The sequence below is a fragment of the Branchiostoma belcheri genome, unplaced genomic scaffold (genome assembly GCF_001625305.1).
Source record: "Branchiostoma belcheri isolate BF01 breed outbred unplaced genomic scaffold, Haploidv18h27 scaffold144, whole genome shotgun sequence".
NCBI classification, from domain to species: Eukaryota; Metazoa; Chordata; class Leptocardii; order Amphioxiformes; family Branchiostomatidae; genus Branchiostoma; species Branchiostoma belcheri.
In genome coordinates, this window is record NW_017802869.1 from 451,738 (window position 1) to 464,939 (window position 13,202).

A 13,202-nucleotide genomic window follows, 5' to 3' on the forward strand; every position below is an offset into this window, starting at 1 on the left:
CCCCAGGTGTTCCCAGCAGACCAGCTTGTCCCCGAGGCTGTGAAGACGGCTGAGAAGATCGCGAGTCACTCCAAACTCGTCGTTGCCATGGCGAAGGAAGCGGTGAACGCCTCGCAGGAGATGACCCTGCGGGAGGGGCTCCGGTTCGAGAAGCGTATTTTCCACGCGTCGTTCGCGACCAACGACAGGAGGGAGGGCATGGCCGCCTTCGTGGAGAAACGCAAGGCTGACTTCACAGACAGCTGAGGCTTTGTGGGTTGTTAGTATTAAGCATTTTGGTAGAACGCACTGCACCTGCGTGAAACCCATAATGGCAGAACGTCTCATATAAGGTCATATTTGTATGTATAAGGTTAACTGTTGTGTCAGAAAAGATATTCTGATGCAAGTTCATGCAACTGTGACCAAAAGTCTGTTGAAAACCGTGAAAAACCAGGGTTTTGCACAGTCTTGGTGGAGACTAGTACATGTATCAGCTATCACTTGACTTGTGACACTCAACACTAATCAGTGTGCCAGCAAGTAGGGAGACCAACAAAATGTCAAACAGATATCAAACAGAGTATTGTCTGCAAAGTGTGCTTCAACAAAAACTAGCAAGGAGGTATAGCCTCTTTGACATGAAGAATTCTTTTCTGTAAATCTGTAATACCGGTAGCTGTTTGGAGACAATCGTGTATCTAAGATCAGGCAACAACAAAAGTTCATTAGACCACATTAATGTCATTATTGTAGTGACTGTGTTTATAACAGTGGGTGTCAAAAGTCATGTCAACCGTTCCTCACATGTAAGGCTTCAGCTTGTGAAGTTATGATGATGAAATAAACTGGACACATTGACTGTACATCCTTGTGTGTGTTTTTCACATGAATTGATAAAAAGTTAGAATCTTTAAACAACACATTTAATGTCACTACAATCTCAACAGCTTCCCATACATACTTCACCGCACAAAACAACAATACATAGTCTTATAATTTTGAAAAAAAGCCACCTTACATGTATACAAAACATCTACGTACACGTGCACCCCCGTGCTTGCGATGGTATCTTCCACGTCCACATAATGCACACGGCACGGAAACCGACCTTGCCGGTTTTGCTGACAATTAAATCGCCACATTGTTAAACACACGTTAACATAGCAGAGCATACACATACATGTATACCTGCCGTTTTCAGTCTAAGGCGTCCAAAACTGAACCTACATGAGCTGAGTTTCTGATATCTTCATGTAAATTTCTGGTACCTCCAAGTTCACAGATAGACCAACAACGACGACAGCCATGTGGTTAACCTTTAGCATACTGAGGTGTATACATGTAGTAGCCTTTTCCTTTTGACGACCGGTTTTCTGTAGCTTACGGCGTTCGGCGGCAGGGAAAAGGTTAAAGTCGTGTCACTGCAGCTAAATCGTGAGTAGTTTCTACCATTTCTTCCGTAAATACAACTTTCCCATGGTTAATCCTGGAAATAGAACTCAAGATCTCATTGCTAATTCCCACATTGTCTTCTGTAGACACTAGTCTCTACCAGATTAACTACGCTGGCTATATATAGGAGAATATTTACAAGTTTGGCCGCCTTGGGGTTTGACTGGCTCGGCAGTCAAGTTTAGAGTTAACCCTCTCACAGACTGACTCTCCTGGCCAACTGTTCCCCTTATTTAGCTGAACTCTAGAATCCGTACCCCTGTAGGAAGCCTGGTGGAGGCTACGTAAACACAGTATTGCCATTGTTAATTCTGGAAACTTGAGATCTCAATAATAATTATTCAGAATGTGTTTTTTTTATTGAAGAAACAATACAAAGATAAAAGCACAAAGTGGGACTGCACTCAAGCTGTACACTTATTTTAACAGCCCACTTAATACTAAACTTAAAATGGAAACATATATGTGAAGAAAAACTCCCTCCCATACAATATCATGTAAACAAGGATTCAGAATGAGAATGATTGTTTTTATTTGGTGGGGCGACACCAACATGTTTTAGACGCTTCTCTGTCAGGCGTACGTGACCTACATGTAGATGTGTGTATCCAACATGAAGTAGAATACACGTTGACATGTCATGTGTGATCACTATTATATGCGGTGTGTGACGCCGAAGGGCGGTTATACCGTAACCGACCGTACATATACAGAGTAACAGAAATACGACAACTCTATGCGCATATAATGCGATGGTAAACAGTAGAAAAGAATACTCTGTAAGCAGAGGTTTGGGTTTTGGATTATTTTTGTCGTCTTTTAGGTTTTTCTTTTATGCACTGGTACAAAAATGTATCTTTTCTTTTGGGTTGACGTAAAAAAAGATACCAGTGCAAAAACGAATAATAATGCCAATAATAAGCCAAAACTCGAACCTCTGCTTGGAGAGTAAGAAAAGAACGCATGCAGTATAGAACTGGTTGGAACCGCCTATAGTACTATTAAAGCTTAGTGGGAGCCAAACCTCAGACAGACTACGTCATTTGCCCTTTCCCGCATCAGTTAAGCCGAGCGATTTGCCAGTGATTGATCCCAATTATATCTGCCCTCACACGTACATCCAATTATGCATGTAACGTTACATGTACGTGTACCTGCCCTCACACAGAGTCGCGCCTTCTTTCACCTACAATTTGTACATATTCAACTTCGTCTCTGCCTAAAAACGGTTAAACCAAGCTATCAGGACACATCGGTCCCTGGACAGTTCGGCCCCGACGTTTCGGCCCCAGGTCCTGGACGATTCGAGCCTAGGACGGTTCGGCCCCGTAAAAGTTATAATTATTGAACCTTAAGTCTTAAAACATAGCAAACAAGCTAACACACCACAGTTTTATCTGAAAACCATTTTAATACAAGCGAACCCTCGCTTGCCGAGGAGACCGGGTTTTAATAATTCGTGCACAGATGACTAGATCCCCCTGGTAATATTTTCCATGGTTTACAAAAGAGAAGTCAAACCCTTCAGACATAGTTTTAGACATAGCTGCAGTTTAGACCTTTTACTATGTGGATTTTGAAGTAATTTTGTACTCTAGCTGTTTCTATATATATGTTCATTTATCCTTGTGATTTGCAATTACTAGCAGGAATTTGCAATAAACCTTTCTATTTTAGGTGGCACACCCCACAGACCAGGTGTTACACGCGTGGCCATGGCGGAAACGGAAGTGACGAGCCGTCTCCATGACGACCATGACGCCGTTTCCCGCCAAGCTGTGACGAGCAGAGGACTGACCATCTTCATAATTTCTACAGTGATATTTATGGCGACGTACTTTCTACTCGCGGAGCTCTGGAGGTACGATACAGTTGTAGAATCTTTTGGGCGTTATTTTAGTAGTCACGGAATTTCCGGTGTACTGGAACGGCAACGGAACAGAAATCCGGAATTGGACAGACAGCCTAGCCGGATTCCGGACGAGCAAACAGACTCGCATTCCGGATCCGGAACTGGTCTGCTGCTCATCCGGAATCCGGTCTCGCTGTCCTAGGATTTAAACATTCTTGAATGTAATAGAATAACATCTTGGCTTCATCCGTATGATTAGGGGCTCGTTATACGGAATGCCGCAATTCCCGACGTTGTGGAAAGGCAACGGAACAGAAATCCGGAACTGGACGGACGGCGAGACGGGATTCCGGATGAGCAACAGACCCGCATTCCGGATCCGGAACTGGGAGGGCAACAACACCGAAATCCGGATCCCGCGGCCCATCCTGGATTTCGGGTCCCTGGCGCCGGATCCGGACTGGCAGTTTAATCCTGAGGCCAATGCGAACATCAGGTTAGACAAGTTTCCCCTTTTTTTCTCATTGGCGCTGGTCTCGTAAAATAATTCCGTCGAAGATACCACCTAAAAGGACAGTTACATTTCGGTGAAGGTTAGACATCCAGATAATGAAATACGCCCAAAAAACAGTTCCTGGATAGGGATATGATTTTGGAAACAGTCAGACGTTTCAGGTAGCATCCACTACCTTTCGTCAGTGACACTAAGAGACTGCAGGAGAAAGTCAGGTTTTATAAGTACAAACTATTGATTGATATGCAAATTAGTGAAGACAATTTTAACACAGATTGACAACTTAAACGGTATTGGTGCTACCAAATTTTCCACAATGTCACATTTGTTGCAACCATACTTGACACACTGTCACATTTCTAATGTATCTTTCAGTAAATCCTGCGCTAAGCTGCACCCGTCCGTCCATCTGATGAAGATCAAGATGCCGAGACTTGCTCAGTACGAAACGGCGCTGTGTGACCGAGCAGGAGAGACGCCTGGCGAGTCTGACGCGCACTGCAGGACGGACCACAGCGCCACCATCGGACACTACAGCACATGCGCAGTGGTCGGCAACAGCGGCGTGCTGCTGGGCAGCCACTGTGGGAACGAGATCGACTCACGGGATTACGTCATCAGGATGGACATCCCGGTTGTCAAGGGTTACGAGAGTGACGTCGGCAGACGGACCAGCATGACGATATTTAACCTCAGCACGCCCAAGCGGTTACAGAGCTCGGCAAGTTTATGTTCATGATGTTTACCGAAGGGAAACATGTTGTTTTTGTTCTGTTTCTTCTTCCGTTCCAAACACTGACCTCTGACCTGGCCAATGACCTGATATGTTGATGTCTGTCTCCATGGTAACTGGTGTTGGGTTACATAATGTTGCAATTTTTACTAGGAGGGATTCATACTCCTGGCAGATCATATATAACATATGAATGTATTTGAGTAAGAATTAACAGAGCAGACCATATGCGAAGGTAAACATTATGCATTTGCTTTGCAAGTGTTACCTTTCTAGTTATTATTATATGATTATTACATAGAAAACACAATTTGATACCAATGACGAATGAATGCGAAACCTGTCACGACTTTTGATTGCAGGCTCGGCTGAAAAACAGAACCCAGGACGTGTATGAGAGTAGACTGAGGAACCTCAGAGGCACCGCGCTGGTCACGGACAAAAAGTCAAGGCGGAAAATCATCAGCGTGGCGAGAAAATACCGCGTCACTTTCTCCTTATACACCATCAAGGGCAGCTTAAGGCGGGGGATCAACCCGTAAGTATTGATTTCTGAACATGCTGATCAATAAGAAAATGTGCCCATTAACGTTTTGAAATGTCCAATTCTTCAGTATAAGCTTAAATAATTGTTATCATGCTGCAAGTCATACCGGTTGCAACTCTATACATGTATAATGGAATTGCACAATACCAGTAGTATAAGGTAATGATTGAATGGTTTCATTGCACAACAAATGTGACTATACAGATAACATAAGATAAAAAAAACAAAACAAATAAGGTCAATGACCTGGACCAGACAGCTGTCATCGTGGTAACTGGCACGGCGCTGTGATCAGATATCCTGTGGTGTTGGGTTACATAATGTAGCAAGTTGGAGGGGCTGGTCACCATCATATAATGTGTTTGAGTAAAAGCAGAGCAGTCATTTTTTAGGTTACCGAAGGTGGCCGTGCAAACTTCTATTCTATGGCTAATGGATACTGTCTTGCCACCGAAAGGAATCTGCTTGGAGATTAGGATAGACCACGTAAAGTTAATGTTGTTCTTGTTTTTCCCTCCAGCCTCGCGACCAGGCTAGCGCACAAGCAGATGGGCGGGAGCGCGACGACCGGCATAGTCACTGTCCTGATGGCGACGACGTTCTGTGACGTTCCTCACCTGTACGGCTTCTTCCCTTTCCAACGTGACGCCCGGAACACGCCCATCCCCTATCACTACTACCCGGGAGACTACATAAAACCTATAAATCAGAATGAGGGCGGGCACCATCACATGAGGAGGGAGTATGACTTTTTAAGAGATTTACATAAACAGGGCGTGCTGAAGATGCAAGTCGGACCTTGTGGGCAGAGTTAAACACTACTTTGGGAACCTAATTCAGCCCGTTACAGCTGCCAGGAGGCTTTTATGTAACATCTAAAGCATGTAACGTCCTAATAAACCAGTCTACTGCTACTAATATAAGTGTTTGCCAAAAAGCAGTTACTCAAGCAACTTTAACTGAATATGCTTCTACCCTGAAGCCCGCAGATGATTGATTGATTGAATTACTTTACAGCTAAATCTAATGTGATACACACAAATGAAATGTCTTTACAACTTGACCGCGAATCAAACCGATCAGACAAAACGAGGGCGGGCATCACCACATGAAAAGGGAATACGACTTTCTGAGAGATTTACATAAACAAGGCGTGCTGAAGATGCAAGTTGGCCCTTGTGGACAGAGTTAAGCACTACTTTGGGAACCTAATATAAGTGTTTGCCAAAAAGCAGTTACTCAAGCAACTGGATATGATTTTGGAAACGGTCAGACGTTTCAGGCAGCATCCACCTACGTTTGGTCATGTGCATGTACACAATGCCGGCCAGACAAGCTATTTGGAATATTTGTATCGCATGAGCATACTTTTTGACAGTTCTTCTACTCGTAATTTTTAACTGTTGTGACGTAGCTAGCAGTAAGTGCAATTATTGTGTTCTGTGTATTCTGCCTAATGTTTCAGTATTTTAACTTCATTATGTGCAATAGTGAAATGAAATGTACATTGTACATTGATTCAGTAACTTGTACTTAAAGTTTACTGCGAATAATCAACAAGAAGCCATAGGCGACAATTCTCCGTGAAGTATTATATATTGCAACAAAAAGAAGTAGCCATTGGCGACAATTCTCTGTGAAGTGTGATAAATCGAACAAAGAAAAATTGTTTAAACGCGCGTCGGCTCAGTCATCTTAAGACGCAACAACCAATCAGAGATGCGAGATGCCTACACGTGACGCGGGAAGGGCGCGCGATGCCCGAAATATTTTTGCGTCAATATTCAGCGCCGTGATTCAAGAGATTAATACCCGGAAACAATTTTTTCTTGTTTTGAACGCATTAACATGCATTTACGCTAATCTAGTATGATTCAGGGTTACTTTTTTTTTTTAACCTGCCATGGCCAGATTATCTAAAGATGTGTGTATTGTGTGTACAATCTATAGAAAGAGAAATGTACATCAGGTCCGATCATCCGATTTTCACGTTTCGGTTTTTGGACTCGGTTCATGAACGTATTTTGGTTTGGCTCCTGGAATGTGCAAAAATGACTCCCGGGACTGTCTACAGGGAACACTCGCACATTCGCGGTGTATCAGGACAGCGCGACTGGTCGTCATTAGCGCAGTAACAGTTGCATAAACGGACGAAACCATTTCAAAGAAATGGGGATGTTTCGAAAATAAGCATTTACTCCAATATCAAAACAGCTACGGTAAAAATAAAAAGACGTGCATCATCCCGGACATAATGCAACACCACATGCGAAATTACACAGAAATGCGACGTACGGAAGAATGCGTTTTGGCTGCGAACATCTTCCAAAAAACTTGGCATCTCTTAACCATGGGCAAAAACATCTGGAACCACTTATAAAAACCACCCCGTATCTGCATGAACTTTTTTGAACCCCACTGCTATTCCAAACAACGCGTTTTTCTGGACCATTCCAATTCGCCTCGTAATTGTAGGGGTGCGTCTGCGATATTACATTGACCGCGAAAGCAGCAACGGCAAAAATACACATTCGTGCATCAACACGGGCATGCCCGCAGACGGCGTATAAAATTGCGTGCCGATTACACAAAGAGAACCCAGTGTTTTGACTGCGAACATGAAAAATCAGCCGATTACAACACTCCGTCCGGAGGTCCTGACCTCCTTCACGGAGTAATAAATAATTCTTGAGTCTTGAGTGGCCAATTGGATACTGTCTTTTGCCACTCTAGGATCTGCTTGGAGATGACCAGACAGTTACTCAGGCGTGCATGATTGTTCTGTAAATGCGCAGCGGAATCAACAAACCGGCTAATAGAATCAGACAGTTACTGACCCGTGCCTGGTGTTGGCCCGAGGGCACTTGTGTATACGGGTGCGTCCTAGAACCGTGTTGAGCGGTATGACCTAGTCTCCACCAGACTTATTTGCAGGCTGAAGAAATAGTAGAAATCGGCCTAAAAAGGGGATATAATTAGCCAGAGAAGGTACTAGCCGCCAAAAAAAGCTCCATCTTCCTGCACGTACCTTCTCTGGCCGATGAGATCCACTTTTAAGGCCGATTTCTACTATTTATTCAGCCTGCAAAGGAGTCTGTTGGAGACTAGGTATGATCACGCTGATTTAATTCTATGGATGACATCTGCGCGCGGATTGATTTTAGCCTGATCTTAAAGAAAGAAAAAAAAAGATAAAAATAAAAATTACCCGAGTCTCCGAGGCCCTGCTTGGCCTGGGTTCGGGCTCCGAGCCGTTGCCGTTGGTAACTACGGAGGACGGCACCCAGGCTACCGATGGTCTACGGAACTCAAGAACTCAGAAAAGTACCGACTCATGAATGCCGCAAGAGGCCAGCATGTGCCGGTTTGTCGTAAAAGTCTAATGCGACAAAAGGTCGTCCCAAGGGTGACATCTGCTTAAAGGGTGTCAAGCTGTGACATAAATTAACATTTACTGCACAGTTCAAATAAATGGTTCTGAAATCCACCAAATATTGCATACTCGCAATGACACACTTATATGTAACACGTGTCAAGGTCCATGTAACCTAAAGCTTACAACAAACCGTGCCAGTACTTTACCATTTCTTTAAAGAGTGGTTTTAGCCTAACCAAGGACGCCCATAGCCTAACCGACAGGTTTAAGAGAAGCCTTACTTTTGTAAGATTACACATAATGACATAATAGGTACCACCTAAACAGCTAACAAGTACCGTACACGTCAAGTGTTTCACCAGTTCTGCAATGCGTGTCTTTCAGCCTAACAAAGCTCCTAACTAGCATATTAAACCGACATGTTTGAAGAGGGTTTATCTTAAAGTTTGTAAGATTATATATGATGACATAATAGGTGCCACCTAAATAGCTAACAAGTACCGTAATAGTGCTTCACCATTTCTGTAACGTGTGTCTCAGCCTCACCAAGGACGCTCATAGCCTAACCGACATGTTTAAGCCTTACTTTTGTACGATTACAGATAATAACATAATAGGTGAGCGCTGCGGAACCGGTTTTCACACGTCATGTTCTAAACACGGCCGCGGCCATTTTGTTTGCCGGTGTGATATCACCCATATCAGCCTGGGGATATACGGAATATGCCGAATATGACACATGATAAGATAAGATAGCATATTGTTAAGTTCAAGTTCAAGTAAGGACGGCGTCTCTCCCGTCGGCGACAGGTCAAAGTTGAACACCTGACGTGTGCAGCCGTCCAGGTAAGTAACGTTACACGTACCTGAATAACTCATGTTGACATGTATACATGTATATACATGGCCATGACAGTTTTCATTAATGAGTAAAAGACATTTGCTGTACATGTTTGACAACACCACTTGCAAAGCAACAAACTATAGAAAGAATCGCTCTAATTGAACTGCACAATACGCTACATATATTGTAAAAGGGTGCGCTGTGCAAGATATTAGTTCTCAGGGATACTTCCGGGTCTGAACAAAGACGTGAAGTCTCTGGGCCGTGACCGAATCTTTATGTTTACATTCGCAGAAGGAAAACATATTGTTTTTGCTCTGTTTCTTCTTCTTCTTCAAACAAATAAGGTTAATGACCTGGACCAGACGTCTGTCACCATGGTAACTAGTGTTCGGTTACATCATGTTGCAATATAGAGCAGGAGGGATTTAGTATGCTGTCACCAGATGAATGAGTTAGAGTAAGAATTAACAGAGCAGACCATATGCGAAGGTAAACATTATGCATTTGTTTTGCAAATGTTACCTTTCCAGTTATTACTGATTCCTTGTCATTTAAGATAGAATTTTCTCCCCCAGGTGCTGCCATGGCAACGAGTGGAGAAACGGAAGTGGTCAGCTGGCGTCAGGACGATAAGGACCCGGATGTGTCCCGGACAGCGGGCAGGCGGCCGTCTCCGTTTTTTGTCTGTGCAGCGGCCGTTACTGCAGTCTGCTTCTCTCTCACGATGTTTTGGGGGTGAGTATGTGAATGAAAAAAGTAGCAATTGCTATATTTACACACGCGCGCGCACGAACTCACACACACACACACACACACACACACACACACACACACACACACACACACACACACACACACACACACACACACACACACACACACACCCATATATACAAACACACACACACTCACACACTCACGCAAACACGCACACACACACACACACACACACACACACACACACACACACACACACACACACACACACACACATACAAACAAACGCACACACATACACGTGAAACTAAGAAAGCGAGCAATATTGCCATTCTACATTTTCAGAGCCACGTTGGAAGGCATCCCACAGTTTCTACCATATGTGCTGCGGAACAAAACTGATTTCCAATATGGCACGATCCGTTCCGTTGCGAGGCGTTTCAGACCTGCCCTAGACTTTGGGGACTTGGCACCAGATGCCAATTGGGAATACAGACCTGAAGCCTTAACAAAAGTTAGGTGGGTACCTGGAATCCATTCAGGATGGTTCGTTTAGTCCCCAATTAGTTCACAGTAAGAAAGTAGGCAAACACTGGAATTATAGTAAATTGCATGGCAGTGCTGATTACCATTATGGTGCCCTTGAGTAAAGAAGCTGGCATACAACCATAATTATAACATAAGGCAAACTTTGATCACTATTTCGGCTAAACATTGACTACCTACTACCTTTATTGGGGAGTCAAGGGCTATATGATAATGTGATTATATTGTGCACCGTTAAGTCTTGTACCTGCACAATGATTGTTTTTGTTTGCATCCGGACACCCATACATTCATGTATCGCGAAGTCTTGTGCTTGTGCCATGGGTTTGAAGGAGGTTTATAACATATTATATAAAACTTTTTATACACTTTACAGAAATTCTACAATGAGGCTGCATCCGGACACTCACACAAAGAAGTGGCGGTTATCCGGAAAAAGTCCGGCAAAACGGATTACAGACAAATTCGGCCACTACCGCACATGCGCAGTGGTGGCCAATAGCGGCATCCTGCTGGGCAGCCACTGTGGGAACGAGATCGACTCACGGGATTACGTCATCAGGATGGACTTGCCCTTGATCAGAGGGTTCGAAGATGATGTCGGCAGGAGGACCAACATGACCATGCTCAACTCCAGCACGCCGAAACGCGTCAAGGCGTCTTCGCATCTGAAGGTTTTGTCCATTTTGTACAAAGCATATTGAAGATGAATTTCACATTGTTATGGGATAGCCAAAAAGCCCTATTTTACATAATTTTAGAGTGGTGTATGTCAAAAGCGTGAATGACATTCTTTGGACATGTGTCCAAGGTATCCCCATACCGAATTTCAGGTCATTCGGATTTAATATTAAGGCGCAGGATTTAAAAATGTACATTTTTGGTCCGAAAATAGCCAAAAAGCCCTATTTTTCACAATTTTAAATGGGTGTATGTCGAAAGCTTGACTGAGGTTTTGTAGACGTATTTCCAAGGTATCCCCATACCAAATTTGAATAATTTTAGCTGTACACTTGTTTGTTATATTTGTACTTTGCCATACATTGTACCATGTGCATTTGTGGTGCAATAAAGTCCTTCTTCTTTTTCCTGAAGAACAGAACTCAGGACGTGTATGAGCGGCGTATGAGGGACATAGAAGGCACCGTGTTGTCGGTGGGGACGGGCTCCAGGAAAAGGATGGTCGAAGCGGCGCAACTCTACAGACTTTCCTTTTTACTGCTTTCTACCAGGGGAAACCAAAGGACTGGAATTAAGAAGTAAGCGGTTTTGACTTTCTTTTATAATTCCAACATGTAATCACAAGACGTGGTGACGGCACACTCAAGTTTTATCAAGTTATATTGATGCCGCCATCAACACAGGGGACAAATACAATACTCATTTTCACCTGAGCGAAGTAAGGCTTTGACTTTGTTTTCATACATTTAGAAAGTCTGGTAAAGGTCATTGACCTTACTTGTTTGGAACGTAAGAAGAAATGGAGCAAAAACACAATTTTCAAACCCTGATTTTTATTTTAACCTTCGCAGAAGATTGCTATGTTTCTTCCTCCAAACAAATGTAGTCAATGACCTGGACTTGACGTCTGTCACCATGGTAACTGGTGCTGTAGCATACACCCTGTGGTGTTGGGTTACATTTTGTAGCAGGACAGAGTTGGAGAGGCAGTTCACCACATATTATATATGCATGTGTACGAGTAATCTTATTTGGTTTTTCATCCACCATCCTTTGAAGTGTGACGTCAACACTGGGTCAGAGGTATCTGGTAGACGATGTCGGCCCCCGTCGCGGTTGAGTGATTTCTTTGATTTTTGATCCCGTAGGCTTGCGTCTGAACACCACAGGATGTCTGCTACAGCACCCGTTACCATGGTGACAGACGTCTGGTATAGTTCATTGACCTTATTTATTTGGAACGGAAGAAGAAATAGGACAAAATTAATGTTTTCCTTCTGAGAAACACAATATGTTTTAGGACCATAATTTAATTTTTATTTGCATTTTCATCCCGCAGACTTGCGTCCGAGTTGGGAAAGCAGAGATTTGGCGGTTCGGTAATTCCCACGCTGGGCATGATGACGGTTCTGATGACGACGACGTTCTGTGACGTTCCTCACCTGTACGGCTTCTTCCCTTTCCAACGTGACGCCCGGAACACGCCCATCCCCTACCACTACTACCCAGGAGACTACATCAAACCTATTATTCAAAATAATGCAGGACATCATCACATGGCGCGGGAGTATGACTTCTTCAGGGGGCTGCATAAGGAAGGGGTGCTGAAGATGCATGTTGGTCCTTGTACAAGGGAATCGCCATAGTACACTAGTTTTATCCAGAACCGTACTCATCCAGAACGCGTATACAGAACCGTGCCTGGGACAAATCTACGTTCTTGGAGACGCGTAGACTATCCAGAACCGTGCTTGATCCTAACCCATTCAGCTGTAGAACTAGACGGACACCGTGCTGTGGATACGATAACTACATGTACCACACATGTGCCACCCATGTACCATCCCCTACCACTACTAAGATGCACGTCGTACCTTGTACTGAAAACTGTGAATGTGCCATTGTATTGTATGTCAGCCGGTGTGTATTGTATTGTAATTAATGTAAATGTTTAT

At 43.7% G+C, this 13,202-nt stretch overlaps 3 protein-coding genes across 3 annotated transcripts in view; all 3 read left to right on the top strand.

Annotated features, from left to right (window-relative positions):
• Positions 1-835, top strand: part of LOC109464975 (enoyl-CoA hydratase, mitochondrial-like) — a 3,677-nt gene extending 2,842 nt beyond the window's left edge. The window contains exon 5 of the mRNA XM_019762093.1: positions 7-835. Coding sequence (XP_019617652.1) covers positions 7-246 — 240 coding nt within the window. The 3' untranslated portion in view covers positions 247-835. The remainder of the gene's footprint in view (positions 1-6) is intronic.
• Positions 836-1,130: 295 nt separating this feature from the next.
• On the top strand, positions 1,131-5,895 carry LOC109464951 (alpha-2,8-sialyltransferase 8B-like). Its single transcript, XM_019762069.1, has 6 exons — positions 1,131-1,416; positions 3,112-3,295; positions 3,546-3,782; positions 4,176-4,521; positions 4,896-5,071; positions 5,601-5,895. Exons 2-6 carry the CDS (start codon positions 3,150-3,152, stop codon positions 5,893-5,895), a joined length of 1,200 nt encoding a protein of 399 aa, XP_019617628.1. The 5' UTR covers positions 1,131-1,416; positions 3,112-3,149.
• Positions 5,896-10,952: 5,057 nt separating this feature from the next.
• On the top strand, positions 10,953-12,893 carry LOC109464952 (alpha-2,8-sialyltransferase 8B-like). The gene is made up of 3 exons (XM_019762070.1): positions 10,953-11,240; positions 11,662-11,825; positions 12,587-12,893. Exons 1-3 carry the CDS (start codon positions 10,953-10,955, stop codon positions 12,891-12,893), a joined length of 759 nt encoding a protein of 252 aa, XP_019617629.1.
• The last annotated feature ends 309 nt before the right edge of the window (positions 12,894-13,202 follow it).